Here is a 20,607-nt window from a genome sequence, read left to right as displayed (position 1 = left end):
GCTGCAGCTCTGTGTCCTTCTCTGCCTTTGAGATTGATGCAGGAGTGCTCACCAGCCCTGGGGGCATGAATAGCCTCAGGTACTGGGTCCCACCAATGGAGTCTCTGCGCAACCAGCAGCGTGATTGGCAGCAGCCCTGGGGCCCTCAGGTCATGAGAAACAACTGAGGTGTGGCAATGGTGTACAGGCCTCAGCAGTGCATACCCCAGGAAGGGAGTCCAAAGGCAGATAGATGTCTGTGCAGCAGCCTTGGGCTCCAGAAGGACAGATAAGGATGAAGTGGGGTTTCTGGACATTATCTCTGGTTCTGGTGGTGGCTGGGTTCTTTCTGTGTTTTGTGGAACAGATTAGACTGGAGTTGGGGAATCTCCTACATAGCCAAATTGGGCAACATTTTTAAAAAAGACCTTTCCTTCCCCACCAACTTTTGTCTTATGCTTGTGTTCGGCCTCAGCTGGCCAAATTCCACTCTACTTGGTAACACAAGCTCTCAAGAAGCAGATTATTATATTTCTCACAAGCATTTATATAAATGCTTTATTTAAGCCAATTAAACTGATCTCTTTATGAAAAATTTCTAATAATTTCCTCTGGAGGTAATTACACACAAATACACAAAACTAGAGACATGATAGTTTTGTTGTTTTAAAAAGTTCAGGCATGAAACAGGTACAATAATGCAAAACTCCATTAATTTATAACAGAGTAAGTTAAAGTTATTGCTTAGATGTCCAAAACTTTAGATTTGTATTTGTCCTTGATAAATAATTTTTAAGTAGACTAGTGATGACTGCTTAGACAAGACAATCTTTTCAGCTGCTTGTGCTTTTTAAAAAGGATTTTCTTTCCTATTTTGTTCCTTTGATTTGTTTAGTCTCAGGCAGTTATGGACTGTGTTTACATTTCTGATTATCTGTCAGGAAGGCCTTGGAAAGTTACTGAGGAGGCTTTGAAATCCTATTGGATATTGAAATATCAGTTTCTAATTTTGCCAAATTTCTAATCATAAAGTTATTTTTTTTGAATTATCTTTTCAGGTTTCAGGCAGGACAAACAGTAAGAAATGCTGAAATACCTACTCAGATAGCTAAAGTTTCTTATTGGATTACTTTAGAGAAATCATTTTATCTTTTAGAAACTTCTGCTTATCAAAGAATGTATTCCATTGTTTCAGAGAGGATTGGGTTTCTCCCCTTATGAAATCTTTTTCTTACAACAAACAACTAACAGGCAGAGACAAGAAAAAGAAATCACAGAGCTTTCAACGCACTAAGTCCTCACTCACCAGGGAAACCCCTGCAAGCTGCTTACCCCCAGGGCACCTCTTACAAACAAGAGAGCTGTGAAATGTCCCTCTTGGGAAAAAAAAAAAAGAGATGTGTTCATAGGAGGCAGCAAGCTCCTACAGCCCCCTGGTGCATGCTGCATGCCAACATCAGAACAATCGTCCTCAGGCAACTGTCCTTACAACAGTGAGGGAAAAACCCCTCCCCATCTCCAGTAAAGGTATTTGACCTCAACCAAAAAATGAAGGAGTTTCAAACACAAGAGGGCTTCAGTCTAGGAGATAGTGGTCCATGGCAGCAGTGAGCACAAAAGAGGCTCTGTAGGTACCATAACTTGTTCCAGCAAATGCTGGTCCCTGAAAGTGAAACAATTTTCAGATCCCACTCCTAATATCAGATATGTTAACCTGAAAATAAAAGCCCAAACTGAAAGGTAATAATCATTTATTTGAGATAAGAAAATTAGCTTTTTTGGGTAGCATGGATTTGGGAAGCATTTGAAAAGCATGGATTCAAGCAGAATCTCAAATAGTGTTCCAATGAAAAGATAAAAACAAGGGGGATGTATAAGAAAGGGAAAGGGAACAATTACATGATTGAAGGCATTTCAATTGGTGCATATAGTATAACATAGTGACTGTAATTCTAAAGAATGTTTTTAATTTGTAGTCTGGTAGTCATCAGTTGATAGCCACAATATCTGCTTTCTTGTTATCCTTATAAACAGTTCTTTGGGACACAATCTTGAGTTAGGGCTAGCCCAAAGGTTATTTTGACCTGTTTTAATATTGCAAAGGTTTGAGGCATAATACATTCCAGGAAATCCCCCTGGGATGGTAACTCTGATTTAACTTTAAAGTGACTCTGTTCATTTTTTTCTTTACAGAATTTATAACTTGTATAATTTACCACTAATTAGAAATACAAAACTGAAGTGAACTATATAGCTTGCAATAAAACACCACCAACAAAACCCTGTTATATAGTTGCAGCTATCAATATTTTGTGAAAAAGCAGATGCAGTACTGAATATATTTCTTTTAAATAACAGCAGCAATGAACCACATAGTCATATAGTGTGCAATCCTCTGTGTGTGTTGCCAAACCCAGAATACAATATCTAGAAAGCTCATAGTTCTACTTTGTAAACTGATTTCAATTTAGAATTTCCTCATGGATAGCATAGCTTTAGTCTCAGTAAATGTTCTTGTATTGATAATTTAAAAATATTAATGCTTGTGACCTACAGGAATGAGGTCCTTGGGTAATTGTAAAATATTTTTATAGAGAAGCTAATTTTGGAATGATCTAACCAAAGGCCTATTTCAAGGAACCTTTTGAGGGCTTTACTAATGCCATGTCTGTATCAATTCAGTTACAATATTGAGTGCCTACTGTAACAGTGGAATATTGTTAACTGTGGGAAATTGTAACTCATTCCACAATTCTTTTGACATTGTTTCTGTAAATGCTGACTCTGACTAATATGTAACATGTAGATGAACAGCATATTTGTATAAGAATCGTGGGAACTAACTTCAAGAGATACAGACTCTGACCTTTAGGCATCCCAGCTCCAGGAGATTTGATGACCTTTGACCATGATGCCAGGATGATGTAGAGTTAGGATGACATAAACCCAGGATGACTAAACCAGGATTATGCATACCAGACCATCACTTCTTTACTGAAATGGACTGTGCTAGTCAGCACATAGAGAACTTTTTATCCCCCTTCCTTGATCTCTTTGTTCTGTTCCCCTCACTCTTCTTATAAAAACCTCTGCCTCCACTGTGAGGTAGAGATGGACTTTGGGATATGAGTTCCTCATCTTCCAGGTGACCAGCACCTGAAATTATACCACTTTCCTTTACATCAGCACCTGCCTCTCAAGTATTGGTTTTCATACTGGAAGGGAGTCAGAGCTGTGTTCAGTAACACCACTATTTGTAAAATGCAGTAATGCCTCAAGAAGGGAGGCTTGGGTTCTTGATGTGAAATAAGTTGGGCAGGTGACAATATTAGAGGGAGTCAGATCTGTTAGTATTTTAGAGCCTGGGTCCAGAAATCAGATTTGCTTGGTTTTCAATTCCCATTTCACCACTTACTAGCTGTGTAACCCCATGCAAACCATGGGATGGTTTAATGCCTAGTTCATAGAGCTGTTAGGAGGGGAAAATGAGACCAGTGTAAAAGATTTTGTACAGTGCTGGCACATACTAAGTATTCATTAATTCAATTAATCTCTATGCTCACCAAAGAATAGGTGAATGTGTAGAGTATTCTTTAAACTGTTTTACACCTGACTTCTTATTTTGTCATTATCAACACCTCCAGAGTGGTTTTCATTTTAAATTTTTAATTTTATTTGTTCCTGTTAATGTATTTTTCTGAATCCTAGTTAATTTCTAACACTGATGAAAAATTGGAGGTTGAAAAGGCTTTTGAGATTATCTGGGCCATTGTTTGAGAAGATGACTTTCACCCCTTTTCTACTTATATTTAAAACCAGGAAATCAATACTATTTCCTGGACTATTCTATTTATTAGTGAAATAATGGGGAATAAAGTGAGAGGAAATATAGATAGGCAAAGAGAGAGATTAGTGCCCTGGCTGGTGTAGCTGAGTGGATTGAGCTTGGGCTGCGAACCAAAGTGTCTCAGGTTTGATTCCCAGTCAGGGCACATGCCTGGGTTGCAGGCCACGGCCCCCAGCAACTGCACATTGATGTTTCTCTCTCTCTTTCTCCCTCCCTTCCCTCTCTAAAAAATAATAAATAAATAAAATTAAAGAGAGAGATTAGTTGGAGAGGTGCTGGGAGAGTATGAGGAGCAAAGACTAAAGGGGGAATACAGGAAGAGTAGGTAAAAAAGAGACAGGAAAGAGGACCCCAAGCAAGTCTAAGGAGAAAAATCAAGACAAGTGAAAGAGGGAGAAGTACAGATTGATTATAATTCATCAATGCAGGTACTGACTGGGTTTAAGAGTCAGATGTTCTGGGTTCTGATAATTGTAAAATGCATGATTATTGTAAGACATATTGCTAATCTCTTGAGTTGTAATTTTCAGAGTCCATAGTGAAGATTAAAAGAGATTAGTTGGATGGACACTCTGTAAACAAGAAAACTATTCAAAAAAGGAATTGTGAGAGAGAGAGGAAAAGGCAGAGAAATGTGGAGGGGGAGAGGAAGGGGATAGACACTAGCAGAAGAAAACGGAGGGGAAAAGTGAGACGGGGAAATTGCTGACCAGATGAGAGCTAAGGAAAACCACAATAAGGATGCTGCTACGGACACCTTGCCAGGCACGTTAGAGCTTTACATAATTTGATGTTACCCTCACAGTATAGTATCTCTATGAGAGTAGGTCCTGGTGTTATACTCACTTTATAGAAGAGATATCTGGAGCACAGAAGATTTTGTAACTTTTCCAAAGTCTTACAGATGCGAAGTGTCCCAGAAGGGATTCAAACGCAGGTTTCTTCCTGGAAAGCCAATGCTGTTAAGTCATCTCTAAAAACCTTGAAAGAGGGTTGGCGCGCCTAAGGTGAAGGTTTGTCAGGGTACTTTCAAGTTACACGCTGGGTTTATTACTTACGCAGAAAGCCCCTTTCCGTACTCCCTCTCCTCTTCACGAATTACGTCCCGTCTCCACGGAGATAGGGGTGGGGCGGGACTTCCTCTCTCACGCCGAGGCACTTCCGCCTTGAGTCGGAAGCGCCGGGGTAACCGAAGGAGTACTAGAACGTGGGGATTTCCGGGGGGAGTTTGGGTCGTGGGTGGCGACGGCGACTAGAGTGACCAACTTGGGCACTGGAGTTGGTGTGAAGATGCTGACCCCTGCGTTCGACCTCAGCCAAGACTCGGATTTCCTGACTATCGCCATCCGCGTGCCCTACGCTCGGGTCTCCGAGTTCGATGTCTACTTCCATGGATTTGACTTCAAGTTCTACGCCAAGCCGTATTTTCTCAGGCGAGTTCCGGGTGTTTGGCCCCTGGGAGTGTATTTTGGGGATTCATTCATTCGCAGATCGATAACTGCTTATCGAGGGAGGCTGAAAGAACGAGGGCTTTTTTTTCGAGGTGCCCGCAGCCTCTTTGATACCGAGGAAGTGAACTCTTTTAGACTTGCATTCTAGGTGCTGCAGTCCTTCAACCTTCTTAAGTCCCCACATTACAGAGATTTCTGAGTCATTTTAAAGCATAGCATTTGGGAACCATGTCACCTTTCCAGTTTCTGTTCTTTTATTTTGTTCTGCGATTGCCCTCCTTGCCCGGGACGGCGCGCGCTGACTGTGCAGCTGACCGGCGGCCCATTTGAGTTTTCTCCATTCACGTCCTGTTTATCTACCTCTTTTGTCTGACCGTTCCCTACTTCCTGAAATTCTCGGCTTCCTTCGCTTGCTTCACATCAAAATAGCCTCACTCTTCTACCTCCTCATTGTCTGCTACTTCTGTGGTTTTGTTGTCCCCCGGGTTCCAGAAAGCAACGCGTTAAGTGCTTTATGTGCATCGTCTCTTTTAATCTGGATAGCGATTCTTACAGATAGACATAACTATTAGCTCTTTTACAAAGGACACTGCCTGATTATTCCTAAACATTGTCAATTCCTTGTTCTTCCCATTTTTAGGAGGGAGAACTCTATTCTAATCTTTCTTTTTTAAGTGTAGCTCCAGTCTACTTTTCCTGCCTGAGTACTTTCCTAGTACAAACCAGTCAAGCTGTTTCCTTTACTGAACCTGAACCAGTTTTGCTCAGATATCCATTAGGCCTTAACGTAATCCACCTCCTTGGATATACTACATTTCCCTATTTCTTTTCTCATTTGTTGTTTTGATTTATTTATCAAGCCCATGGTATATGCCAGGCTCTGTTTTCAGTATTGGAGATGTAGCGGTGCCTCATGTAGTCTACATTCTAACGGGTAAAGCAAAATAATAAACAAGTAAACATTATAACTACAAATTGTAGGAAGTGCTCTGAAGAGAAGTAAATTGCATTCATAGAAAATAAAAGGAAGTCTGTGTTTTTATAAAGTGGCCAATGAAAGCCTTCCTGAAGAGGCAATATTTAAGACATTTAAGAATGGGAAGGTGATGGTGATGTTAGCAAACATTTATTGATGTTTTACTCCAGGTTAGTGTTTCATGTGGGTTATCTCATTTGATTTTAAGGAAGTTCTGCAAAGTAGGTTCTGTTATTTACCCATGGTACAGATGAGGTATCAGAGACTCAGAAGTTCTAAATCAGATGGGATTGCAAAATAACATAAATACAATAAAATGAAAATTTCCAAGTAAAAATCACTGCTTAAGTTGGGGAATTTTAGTGAAGAAAAAATAAGAGATAATATGTGAAACAATTTAAAGAGTACTTTTCACACAAATTTATTCATTCCTTGAGTAGTAGCAAAGGCTTGGGAGTTGGGCACATCGGCGTCTCAGCACACTTAAGAGTTCTGTGACTTTGGGCAAGTTACTGTCTCAGTTTCCTAATTTGCAAAATGGAACTGATATTAGTTGATGTGAGGATTGAGATAATGCATACATAGTCTTTGGTACCATGCCTGGTATTTATCCATGTGTTCAATAATCAGTAGGTATTATTCTGTTTATTAAGGGCCTGCAGTTCTGGTTATCTGTTGCTACATAGCAAAGCAAACTTAATGGTATAAAACAACAGTCATTTAACTTCCTGTCCTGGTTTTTGTGTATCAGGAATTTGGTGAGGGCTTGGCTGAGCTGTTCCAGCTTGATGTTTTTAATTCCGTTGTGGTCACATGGTGGCTGGATCTGGAACAGCAAGGGCCTAAGTAGCTGGGAACTGGTGCAGTGAGGTGAGGGGGAGGGTATTTCTCTTCCTGTAGTGTCACAACCTCTCCCTCTGTAGCCTTTTTACATGGTCTAGTTTGTGATTCCTTCAGGGAGTTGGACTACAAACAGAGTAGCTGAAGATTTTAAAAATAAGTATTCCAGAAACTAAAGTAGAATCCATATTATCTTTTATGACTTAACCTTAGAAATCAAAATGTCAATTCTGCTTTATTGTATTGGTTAAAACAGTTCCAGAAGCCCACTCAGTTTTAAAGAAAGGAGACATAGACCCTACTGTTGGGAGGAGTGATGTGAGATGGGCCGTCTTTGAACATACAGTTTGCTATAGCACATTAAAGTGGAATAAAACCCTGCCCCTCTTCTTGAGGAAGGGCAAGTCTAGCAGGGGAGGCAGATCTGTGAACAAATATGATTTCACCATTATACAGTAAGAATTTATACTTACAAAGAACCTAAGAGAGGGAAGCTGATAATTATAGTTTACATCTTTTAAGTGCTTACCTACTATACCAACCATTAACCAACCATTAAGCTCTTTGCATTATCATTTTCTTCTCATAGTAACTCTGGGATAGATTCTGTTATTTTTTTCCTTTTTACAGATGAGGAATATGAACCTTGAAATTAATTAACTTGTATAAAGAAAGTTGCAGAGCTGGTAAAATGGCGGAGCTGGGTTTGGAAAGTGCACTGTAGCTCCAGGAAGCACTGGGATCAGTGGTAACTAAGGTGTGAAGTCTTGGGTCCTTTGAGGTCTGCCAAGTTTTTTTATTATTATTATTACTATTATTATTACTGTTAGAATAGGAAGTAAGGGAAAGTGGGGGATGGGAGGAAAGGAGGCTTACATTTTCAGTTTGGAACAGAATGGTGCTGTCTTGATATGCCATACTGATTAGTTTAAATTATCTAGTTAGTGTTGAGCATTCATAGAAACTTTTTCAAATAGAAAAGTGACAGTCAGATTTCTGTTTTAGAAAAATTCTTTTGGGCCCTCAATGTAAGACTGACTGAACCAGAGTAAACTGGAAACAGGGAAATCAGCTCATTTCCTTTAGTATGAAAGGAGGAAAAATCCTTGTATAGTAATTATGAGATTTGAAAAAAACACTTTTGCTTTCTGCTTTTTTTTTAAATAGTAATTTGCCCAATACAAACAGTTGTGGGGTTTTTTTGTTTATTTTTTGTTTTTCTGGAAGCCAGTTAGTCTACTTTTATTGAGCCCCTGCTGAGTCAAGCACAGGTATGTAAATTAACTTATTCATAGGGAGGGGGAAGTACTATAACAATAGTGATAACTAATATTTATTGTGGCTTTTCTTTTTAAGTATCTGTTTTATTGGTGACTGACTAGTGGTTTTTCAGACAGAGATTGAATCATCTCTGATTTCCTTTTTCTTAGCTTAGGAAAGAAATCTTAAGTTATTTAGTTTGTGAAGTGCATTTAGTTAAACAAATGCTGAAGGATTTCCTTTTAAAGTGGTTGATAGATTTTTTTTCTTTTTATATTTTATTGATTATGCTATTACAGTTGTCTCATTTCCCCCTTCCCTCCCCTCCATCCTGCACATCCTCTCCCACCCACATTTCCCCCCTTTAGTCCATGTCCATGTGTCATAAGTTCTTTAGCTTCTACATTTCCCATACTATTCTTGCCCTCCCCCTGTCTATTTTCTACCTACCATCTATGCTACTTATTCTCTGTACCTTTTCCTCCTCTCTCCTTCTCCCACTGCCCTGTTGCTAACCCTCCATGTGATCTCCATTTCTGTGGTTCTGTTCCTGTTCTAATTGTTTGCTTAGTTTCTTTTGTTTTTGTTTTAGGTGTGGTTGTTAATAATTGTGAGTTTGCTGTCATTTTACTATACGTGTTTTTTTTAATCTTCTTTTTCTTAGATAAGTCCCTTTCACATTTCATAAAATAAGGGCTTGGAGATGATGAACTCCTTTAACTTGACCTTATCTGAGAAGCACTTTATCTGCCCTTCCATGCTAAATGAAAGCTCTGCTGGATAGAGTAATCTGGGATATAGGTCCTTGTCTTTCATGACTTGGAATACTTCTCTCCAGCCCCTTCTTGCCTGCAAGGTCTGTTTTGAGAAATCAGCTGACAGTCTGATGGGAACTCCTTTGTAGGTTACTGTCTCCTTATCTCTTGCTGCTTCTAGGATTCTCTCCTTCGTTTTTACCTTGGCTAATGTAATTATGATGTCCCTTGGTATGTTCCTCCTTGGGTTCAACTTCTTTGGAACTCTCTGGGCTTCAAGGACTTCCTGGAAGTCCATTTCCTTTGCCAAAATGGGGAAGTTCTCCTTTATTATTTGTTCAAATAACTTTTCCACTTGTTGCTCTTCCTGTTCTCCTTCTGGTACCCCTATAATTCGGATGTTGGAATGTTTAAAGATGTCCTGGAGGTTCCTGTGGATGATACCGTCCAGCAGTATCCATCTCAGCTGCAGATGTTCATTGAAACATGAGAAAAACATACACAGAGACAACCAGGTCCTGTGGGGGAATAGGAACAGAAGGGCCATTCCTTACGTGGGGAGCGCCTTTGGCCACCCCCTCTCCTGGAGGGCACCGCTTGGCCACCCTCTCTCCTGGAGGGCACCCCGTGTCCACCCTCAAGCAGATTTTTATTGAGAAAACAGACTTAGTTTGTGGATTCACAGTCTGGCAGAAAAGATCAAAAGATGTAGGCAACTTACAAAGGTGGGGACAGAACTCCTGCTGAGATTCTGGGCAAGGTTTGTGGTCTTTAACATATGAAAGGGCTACAGGTTACAAAAGTTTCCTGCCTATGCTTTTAAATTCCAAGTTAATAACATTCTCCAGCAAACAGATTTCACAGGATCTTGCATATTCTATGTCCCAGGCCTGGTCACCCCTGGGGTCCACTGTTTCTGGTCTGGGCCACTCCTGCTAATCCTGAGTTAACAGAGAAGACAAAGGCAGCCAGGAGACTTGGATTTCTCACAACTAAGAACAAAGACTCAGGCTTTGACAAAGGCGAGGGGGCAAGGGTTGATGTCCATCACCCCTTCATTTCCACAGCCCCGTGAGTTTTTTCCTTAGGGCATTCCCACGTGATTGTGTCTGTCTTAGATTCATTCTCTTTCTTAGAGAATTGTTACCCATCATTGACCGCCGATCATGCCAGGGAAATAAGTTTTTTGTCTCCTCCAGTGGCTCCTGGTCCGGAGGTCTTTCACTCAGCGTAAGTCACGGGGGGTTTACAGCTTCCTGAGACCAGGCAGGGTGGTCCTCAACAGGTTCCTAAGCCTCTCCTCATTTTTTTGAATTCTTATTTGTTCATTCTTTTCTGTGTGGTTGTGTCTTTCTTCCTTCTGGTCCACTCCATTGATGTGAGACCCAGCTTTCTTTCCATCACTGTTGGTTCCCTGTGTATTTTTCTTCATTTCATTTACTGTAGCCTGCATTTGTTCATCTAATTTGTGACAAAATCAACCAATTCTGTAAGCTTCCTGATCATCAGTGTTTTGAACTGTGCATCTGATAGGTTGGCTATCTCTTGGTCACTTAAAAGGATGGGTTCTGGGGCTGTTATTTGGTCTTCTGTTTGAGCCAACTCTCTCTCTCTCTCTCTCTCTCTCTCTCTCTCTCTCTCTCTCTTTTCTTTTTTGGTTTGGTCGTACCTATTATGGTGAGGGGCGGAGTGTTAGGTGTTTACCAGGGCTGGGCACCCCGGTCACTGGGTTGTGACGTTATATGTGGGAGCGGGGTGGAGAGGGAATGATGGCGCTTGCTCCGTTCTTCTTGGGACCTCAGTTCCTTCTGCTGCTTCCCCCAAGCAAACTGGTCCCCTCTGGTGCCAGTTCCCGTGTGGGTGGGCTTGTGCAAGCCGTGGGACCCTCCAAGAACCTCTCCTGTGAGGCTGGGTGTCTCTCTGTGTGCCTCAACTCCCACAGGTGTCTTCAATCAGTGTCCCAAGACTCTATTTCCCAGTGCTGTGATCCTGGGTTGCACACAGTGCTTTGCATCGCTTCCCAATTGCTGCCTCACTAGGACTGCCAGTTGCCACCCCTTGGCCAGGGTCTGCCAGCTGCTGGTTGTGCACTCAGGATCCACACACTGCGGTCTTGCGCACCTTGGATGCCTTATGCGCCCCTGGATGCCTTACGTGCCCTCCCGCCCATGCCTTACGCTCCAGTCCCAATGCTTTCTGCTCTCTGAGCCTCGATCCTCACCCACCTGCCTGACTCCGCCCCTCCTACCAGTCTGGATGAACAGGTCAATTTCAACTTCTTGGTTGTCCAACTTCCATTCAGATCAGTTTTCTGTCAGTTCTGGTTGTTATTCAGTTTCTAAATTGTTGTTGTCCCTATCTTGGGTGCGTGTGGAGGCACAGTGTGTCCACCTATGCCTCCATCTAGGGTGGAAGTCCGATAGATTTTAATGTATACTGTCATTGATAGTCTGTTATTATACTTTGTGATTTAAGGACTTCATGAGATCTTGTATTAAATCTGCAGATTAACTCTTCCTGGAAGAATTGTAGAAAATGGAAGTGAGCAAGGGTCCTATGATGCAGATAAAGGTATTTACTTTGGAAGTTTTGTTAGTTTTGTTCTTTGGATTCTTCATGTTAGAGTAACTACATAAAAATCTTTCATGATACTGTGAGGACTTTTGGGGTGATTTACAAGTGCAGTCTGTTCCTATCACTAGATTTCCTCATTGTTCAGTGCTGTTATTCATGGATTTCTTAACAATGACAGTTTCTTCAGTCTTTTAAAGTACTTCACAGTGTTCTTCACAGTAAAGTTAAACACTCTGATTCTATTTTTTACTAGTTTTCATTTCCTATTCCTCTGACATTTATTAAGTGTTTAAAAGTACAGATTAGAACGCGTGAGGTGATAAAAGATACAGATGATTTTAGCTGAGAATCAAATCTTTCTTCTAGAATTTCAAACTTAAAATTTACTAATATGTAGGTGAGAAAGAAGCTATCCATAGGTGGCATTTAAAGGCTGATTGAATTTTGTTCTTGTGATTGGTAAGTCCTTCATTTCAGCTAGCTGTGAAACCATTTATTGTTCCCTTTATAGAGGCCCCTGCATTTTACTTTGTTACTGGATATGGAACATGTATAATTTTTATTCAGTGAATATTTATTTATTGACCTTGAGGAACTAGGGTAAGGAAAAAAAGATGGGATGAAAATGTTAAATAACAAAGTTCTAACCAGTAATGCAACATAATTAATGTGGTAATGAAGTATAATGAAACTGCCTTCCAAGGTAGTGAATCTGCTTTTAATTGCAGATAAGTTGCATATTGAAACAAAGTTATTACATTTTAAAAGTACACTGAGATTTAGAAAGGTTGCTATATTTGGAAATATTTTGGGTTAAGTTGTATTTGATATATTATGATAAAGTTCAGTACACTGAAAGAGGTAAAATGTTTTAAAATGTAAGAGTAGTAAATGATGTAGTAAGTTCATAGGAGAGCTTAGATGAAGTTGATAAATCCAGTCAGGGAAAGAAAAGAAGAGCATGGTATAATTTGTGTCTTCCTTAGATGGACTTTAGGGACGTAGATCTGAAGATAGTAAAGAACCTTATGAAGCCATAACTGCTTTATTTAAGATTTTTGTGTATTTTTGAAATTCTTGCTATTGTCCATTGGATAATGTATCTGATTTTTTTTTTTTGCCTCTCTAGTTCGGAAATAAATTTTATAAGTATGTATTAGTTAGTTCTAAGCTATTACCTTCTCAGGCCATTGAGTTTTAATACTATCAATAACTACTTAAGGTGATACTGCATAAGACTAATGCATTCTGCAGCTTTAACAGATCAGTGTCTTGTAATAGTAACAACTGAATCAGTGGTTCTGAAAAACCCTGTTGGAACCTTCTTTTATTTTGATTTTTCTTTACTAAATTTATGCAAGGGTATAATTTTGGAGCTCTATCAAATAGAAATGTTTAATAAGATATATATTGCATAGATATATTTGTGAAGTCTTTGAATGTTTTAATCTTGCTAAGTATAAAACAAATTTGTCTTCAAGGAATTTTTACTATTCAATTGCCCAAAGAAACTCCTGGCCAGCATTTTGAGGGGCTGAACATGTTAACTACCCTTCTGGCACCAAGGAAATGCAGGACTGCAAAACCACTTGTGGAAGAAATAGGTATGTGTTTTGCAGTTGGGAGAAAATAAAGGAAAGCAGAATATTTGGAATGCTATGTGGTTCCAGGGGAAAAGGGATATAGCAAATATGAAATGGAGAAAATAGTTCAGGTGACAAGATAAGGAGGTCATGTGATAACATGAAAATATATCATTGCTAACATACAGTTTAAAGACATAACTCCATTGAACTAGTAGGTCAGTCATACTTTGGACTAATTGAAACAGCATCTCTGTCTTTGGCAAAATATTGACCACTTGAGCTAAGATTAGAAGTGTACAATTCAGTGAGTTATGTGAAGGAAGCACCACCTAAGTCAAGAAATGGAACATTTCCAGTATCCTGGAATCCTACATGGTGTCTCCTCCCAGTCACTGCTCCATCCTCCTCTCCAAGGTACCTACTATTTTCAGTTTTGCCTGGTTTCAAATTGTGTATATATTTCATACAGTATGTGTTCTTTTTGTCTGGCTTCTTTCACTGAACATATTTGTGAGATTTATATATATGTGGCTGAGGTCTGTTTGCTTTCATTGCATTTATTACTTATACATTTTATCATTGATGGACCTGTAGGTTAGATCCATTTTATTGGCTGTCAAGAATACACATATTCTTGTACTGTCTTTGGTACAACGTAGTAATTTTCCCTTTATATTTCTTCCCCAAGTTGTACCTTGGAAATTCAGTTTAAAAAAATTAATATTTAACACATTTAGGTGCTTCTGAGGTTTCTGAGGAAGGAGTAGAAGATGACGACGATGACTTTGATTGGGAAATTGAACAGTCCCCCTATAAAGAGGTATCAGAAAGTGCTCTGAACGTGCAGGGCCACTATGGATTTGGAGGCCTACGGTCGGGAGTATTTCAGCGATTACAGGTATGCTGTCTTTCTAAAAGACCTGGGTATCTAAGGTTTTACCATGTTGATATTGTAATCTCAGTTCTGCTCATACTGGGAGTTTACATACATTATAAGAGGTGACCTATTTAGAGCACAAAGCACAGCTCCTTGTATGCACACATGACAAGAGGAATTCACTCCCTTTCATTGCACTGGCTGTTCTGCCTAGTCTTAGTGCAATTCCAGATGGAAGACATTCTCTTCATTTTTTTCCCACTTCATTTAGTGTTCTAGATATTAGGTTTTTAAAATATGAAATGGAACCCCTCTCTTCTCATACTTCCTGGAAAGCCTTGTGTTTGATATGAAAATCATGTACTTATGGCCTGATATCTCTTCTGTTTTATAGATAAATGTCCCTGGCGAGAATGAATTTGTGTTGTTTGATCAAATTGTTTAGTTTTTGGTGTACAATAGGCATGTTTTCTCCTCACTCTTGGTGGAGGTTAAAGGTAATCTCTTGTTAAAACTTGATTATATGTCAGGCTGGAAAGGAATGGCATCACTTTCTCTCTCTTCCTCAAACAGTGTAGGAATTTGTACTTTATTTTAGGCTATCTAGGGAGATTGAAATAAATGAAGTGGAGAGGAGAAATTTTAAATTACTTTTTATATTACTTTTATAGAAAACATATTCTGAGAGTGCTATATGATGAAAGCGTTGGTGAACCATTAACTTATGGTCCTACCTTTTTATAAAACGAAAGAAATAGCAATGAACAGAGTTTTGTTTGTTTGTTTTTACATCATCTCTATCTGGGTAGAGGGTGTTAAACCTGTTCAGAATGTGGTTTATTATAGTAAGACATATGTGAATCTACCAAGGAAACGTAAACTATTTATGTTTTAGTTCCACTTCTACCTCTTTTTAGATTTGGGACGCCAGGCCAATTACTTGATTGTAGGCAAATGTTGTCTCCTCTTTGTAAAACAGGGATAACTTTGTTTACCTATTCATAAGGCCATTTAGAAAATTTAACAAGATGCTATATTGTGTAAACTTTTTGAAAACTATAAGATGCTAGAATAGAGTCAGTTCTGTCTACATCAGAAAATACATACAGTGAATGGACCTCGGTTGTTTGGCTGAGAGCTAGTTTGTGGTCAGTCTGTTTTGGGCTTGCCTGTCTAAAGCTATTAATGAGTTAATGTAAAAGTCTTGCAGGGTAAGTTTACAGTGTACATTTGGATTGAAAGTGCTTCCTGAGGCCAGGGAACCTGGTTTATTAATTGTTGCTGCTGCTGAGGAAGGCTCTTGAAAGGGATTTCTGCCAGGATGCTGAGAAGATGCAGGAATGCTGTAGTGTGAGGCTCAGCCAAGTCCCTGTTAAGTCAGTTCTCACATCTATTAAAATGTTTACTAAATAAGTAATTTAGGTCGATCTAAGAAAATGAGTTATCGTGAAATATTCTTTTTATCTTTCCGAATGTCTTAACTAATATATCAAATTTCTAGATACCCATCACCCAGCTTAAAAGAGAAAACATTAGCAGCATACTTGAAGCCCCTATGTGTCCCTTTCTGGTTACCTCCCTCTATTGTTTAGCAGAAGTAAACCATTGAATTAAATTTTGTTATTTGCGGGCATTTAGGTTGGTTGTCTAAAATCATTAAACTTTTTCAGATTTTAAAGGAATGAACATTGCTATTCTAAACAATTTGAATACATATTTTCCTCAGTGTAGGGGGGGAAAAACGTCTTGCATGTGACAGAACTCTAAGGGGTGATATAAATAGTAATACCACAAGTTGAAAAGGTTTATAATCCCATGTGTGTAATATTGGGATCCCAAGAGGTTCTGAAACAAAGTTTTTTTTATTTTTATTTAGCTTTGTGGCTAAACCTGATCTGAACTGATTTTAGTCTTTTAATAGTTTTTTCTCCCACTTAATGTTCATATTCAAAAATTTGCTGTAGAAATAATGATGAATTTGAATAAGGGGCGCTGACCTAGACTTCTTTGAGGGGGTTAAATAAAATATGGTATGTATGTGTACCACATTACTTTTCTAAACTCTTCAAAGAGTTGAATCTTGAAGCTCAGCCTTCTGCAAGGGTTCTGGATCATAGCAGTGCACCTCCCATGTCTGTGCAGCAGTAGCTGACAGCTCCTGAGCATCTTCCTGGGCCAGGCCTATGCTGGGCTCTTGTGCACATCAGCTCCATAGTGCTACTCCTCCATCCTGGCATCATTACACATTTCACCAGTGGATGCACCAGTAGACATATGTCATTTTCAAGAATACATTGATGTCTTACTTGAATTAAATTTGAGGACTTGTGTCCTACATAACAATGAGGAAATATCAGAACTTTCGAAAATCATGTGAATGAAGAGTTGAAAGCTACCCTCTTTGAGGTATTCAAAAGGATGTGTTTTATGAGATAGTGCCACAAAAATTTTACATAATTGGTATTACTTGCAGAGTTCTTTTGCATTTACACAAATACTATATTTGTGACATTTATACCCCGTAATTAAAAACCGAGTGATCATGGAATAGTAATCACATGACCCTTTTCCTGTGACTCAAATAGCTGAAAGAAAAAATTACTGCATAAATAAGAACACTAAAAGAATCTCTTCTAATTTAAATGGTATATTTAAGAAACATCACCATTTTCTCAAATTAGTGCTTTATCTTAAGTTTAGAGTTTCTCTAGCTCTGCCTTTAGATGAGAAATATCTGTAAAATTCTGTTAACTACATATTTTACTAATATTTTTAGTCTCTTCTTTTCCCTTAAAAGAAAAATAGCTTTATTTCCTCTAAAGATAAAAGCTATATGTATTCATTATAAAAATACAATATAACAAAGAAAGTAAAACATTCATAATTCCAATACCCAGGTATCTTCTGTTAATTGACATATTTAACTCTTTATGGGGGATTGTATAGTCTTTCATGTTTTTCTCCCCTCCCCCCCCAACCATTTATACAGGATTTGCTTGTGAACTTTTTAATTTTATACTGATGAGAAAATATTTTCGCTGAAACAAATGCTCTTTTAGCATTCTTCCCATCAGCACCCCCCCCAACTCCTTCTTTCTTTCCGTTCTGAAATTGCTGCCAGCCACCAGGGTGCCTTTGGAAAATTGCCTGTCTGCCTAAAGTCAGGGCTTCACTACAGCTCCTGGTGGTGGCAGCTGCCAGCAACAACAATCCTAGAGTCTCTGGGTGGCAACCCAGCCATCTCGCAGGACTGCTGTTCCCAACAACTGCTTGCTGGCCCTGTCCTTTCCTTGGCTACACTGGGGACCTAAGGCCATTGTTTTGAGAAGATCCACCAGCCAGATGTGCTCAAGGGTCTTCATCTTCTCTCTGGCTCAGCTGCCTCAGTTATGTTGAAACTTTTGGAAGCCTGACTTAAACCCTGCACATCCTTTCCTTGGCAGTACCCATCTTTAAATACTTTTAGTTACAGTGGCCATGGGAATCCTTTTTTTAAAATCACCATTCACTTGCTGTAGTTTAACATGCCTCATCCTCTTTTCCAACCCCCTCTGGTTGATTGAGGCTTTAGATTTCTCTAGCGCAACCTAACTCTACTTTTTCATTTGTTCCAGTTTGTCTTGAGGGTCTAGTTTGAACAGGGCCACTGCATATGATTGTGCATAGGACAAGCCTGGCTGACATTGCTGAGGACATTAACATTCTGTTGGGCAGCAGTCACACAACTGTGTGTGGAGGCCCTGAGTTTGGAGGCAAGGGGCAAGAGGAGGAGAAAGGAAGGAAGAATAACTGCTTTCTTACCATTTATTCCATGAGAACAGGGATCTTATCTATGTTTTTATTTCTGGATTTTCAGCATCCAGAGCAGTGTAAACCAGAGCAGGCCCTCATGCATTATTTGCTGGATGAATGATTTAATACTGAACACCAGGCACAGTGCTGGGGATATCATGAGGAAGATAGACAAGACCCTTGCCCTCATGGAATATTCTACTGGGGAAATGGACTTGAATCGTGAAAACAACAAATAAGCAAGATATTTTCAAAAAGTGGCAAGTGAACAAAAAGGATGGGTAATGTGAGAAACTGCAGGATGGGTGCTAACTGCTTTGACTAGGGTGTCTAGAGAAGGCCCCTTTGAGGAAGTGACATTTGCATTGAATTATGATAAGAAGGATATTTAACTGTAAGTGCAAAGGTTCAGAGTTCCAGAAATGGAAATAAATCTGGTATGTGGTTTAGGCGTATTTGAGCAAAAGGGGAAGATACGAGATGAGTTTGAAGAGCTAGGTGGGCTTAATTATAAAGAGCTTTGAGGTGAGCTAAAAATCTGAGTTCATTCTCCATGCTGTTAATGTTTTAAAATGCCTGGGGCCACTTCAATTCATTTATTCTCTGAATTGTATACTTATCTATAAACAATCACAGATTATACACTATTTATGATGTTATATCTGATCCAGGTGAAATAATCAGGTGGGACATTTTAATCCTGATTTTCTTTCTTTTTTATTGCCACTAGTAGTGAGGAAACTGAAGGGGAAGGAGGATATGTACTTTCATTTGGAGGTCACCCAGTACTAGAAACAGCAGTGGGATTGGAAGACAGAGAAAAGAAACTGGAATTATTGAACATATCATGTATTAAGCCTTGTACTTAATTTCATTGAATCCTCACAATAGCCTGTGGTAGACAGAATGACCTGCATCCCCACCTCCCAAATATCCACATGTTAATCCCAAGAACATGTAAATATATTACTTTGCATGGCAAAAGGGATTTTGCAGCTGTGGTTAAGCTAAAGGTCTCTAGATGGCGAGATCGTCCTGGATTTTGCAGGCGGAGCCATCTAATCACATGATCCTTATAACAGGGAAGTAAGAGAGTCATTGGGAAAAAAGAAAAGGCCAAGTAATGATGGAAACTGAGGGAGGAAAGGCATTGTGATACGGGACAAGGAGCCCAGGATGAACACAGCCTGCTTCTTACATGGGAAAGGCAAAGAAGAGATTCTCCTCTGGAACCACCAAAAAGGAACCAGACTTTGGACTTCTGGTCTTCAGAACTACCAGAGAAAAAATGTGGGTTGTGTTAAGCTACTCACTGTCTGGTAATTTTTTTTTTAGCATCAGAAGGAAACTAATGCTCAGCCTATAATGGAATTACTAGACTTGTGTTTACAGTAAGGAAGCTGAGAGGTTCAGAGACATTGCACAGTGAGACGGGAGCTGTGTTTTAAATTCAGGTTTGTCTGTTTTTGTTTTGTTTGTTTCTTGTGTTTTTTTAGATCCCACATATAAGTGAAACCAAATGGTATTTGTCATTCTCTGTCTGACTCATGTAAAAAGATGGTTACCAAAGGGTAAGGAGTGGCTAATAGATGAAATATCACAGTTAACTCTATACTTATCCAAAGAATCTCCTATCTCTCCTCTACTTCCTGGTACTTTAAATCCCATAAAATACTCTCCCCATGTCTTAATCCATTTTGCCTACCCCCTGCCACTGATCACATACAAGAAGAAGTGGGAGCTTCAAACATGAGAATACTTGTTGGGGGACAAAAACCACTAACAAAGGAATCACCAAAAGGTAAAAACCCAAGTACAACAAGACAGCCCACATGAACAGAAGAAAGGGCAAACCTAGGGCATCCAGACAAGGATATCAAAGAGACCACACCACTGAACCCCATAGAAATCCCATTGTAGAAGTTCACCCTACAAAGACAGCTAGCAAAGTGAAACATCAGGAAGCACACAAAAAAACAAAAAGAGTCATCCAAAATGGGGAAACAAAAAACACATGTAATCAAAAGGAGTGGAAGACTCCCCCCTAAAAGATCTAAATGAAATGGAGGTAACCAAACCATCAGATATAGAATTCAAAGTAATGGTTGTAAAAATGCTCAAGGAACTCACAGACAACCACAGTGAACTGAGTAAGAACTACAACTGTGTGAAAAAGGAAATAGAAACTATAAACAAAAACCAGGAAGACAGGAACAATAAAGTCTCAGAAGTAAATACCACACTAGAAGGAATTACAAGCAGGCTGGATGAAGTAGAGGAGCGAATCAGCAAGCTGGAGGACAAGGTAGAAAAAAACACCTAGAAGGAGCAAGAAAAGGCAAAGAGACTCAGAAAAAATGAAGAGGTAGTGAGGGAGCTGCAAGACAAGCTGAAATGGAGTAATATCCATATAATAGGGATAGCAGAAGGAGATGAAAAGAGCAAGGGGTAGAAAACACATTTGAAAAAGTAATTATGGAAAACTTGCCTAAATTGGTGAGAGAAAAGGTCACACAAATCCAGGAAACATAGAGTCCCAATCAAGAGGAACCCAAAGAGGCCCACCTCAAGACACATCATAATTAAAATGGTAAAATTTCAAGACAAAGAGAAAATCTTAAAGGCAGCAAGGGAGAAACAGGAAGTAACATACAAGGGAGCCCCAATAAG

General features: G+C 39.3%; 1 protein-coding gene across 1 annotated transcript in view; it reads left to right on the top strand.

Moving 5' to 3' along the window:
* Window positions 1-4,964: 4,964 nt before the first annotated feature.
* The window catches only part of SHQ1 (SHQ1, H/ACA ribonucleoprotein assembly factor), a 150,349-nt gene continuing 134,706 nt past the window's right edge, over window positions 4,965-20,607 (top strand). The window contains 4 exon segments of the mRNA XM_028517872.2: window positions 4,965-5,259; window positions 11,615-11,679; window positions 13,164-13,286; window positions 14,006-14,166. Coding sequence (XP_028373673.2) covers window positions 5,117-5,259; window positions 11,615-11,679; window positions 13,164-13,286; window positions 14,006-14,166 — 492 coding nt within the window. The 5' untranslated portion in view covers window positions 4,965-5,116.

Source organism: Phyllostomus discolor, chromosome 7, assembly GCF_004126475.2.
Source record: "Phyllostomus discolor isolate MPI-MPIP mPhyDis1 chromosome 7, mPhyDis1.pri.v3, whole genome shotgun sequence".
Lineage (NCBI taxonomy): Eukaryota > Metazoa > Chordata > Mammalia > Chiroptera > Phyllostomidae > Phyllostomus > Phyllostomus discolor.
The sequence above is the reverse complement of the archived record's forward strand: the minus strand, read 5'-3'. Positions and strand labels throughout refer to the sequence as shown.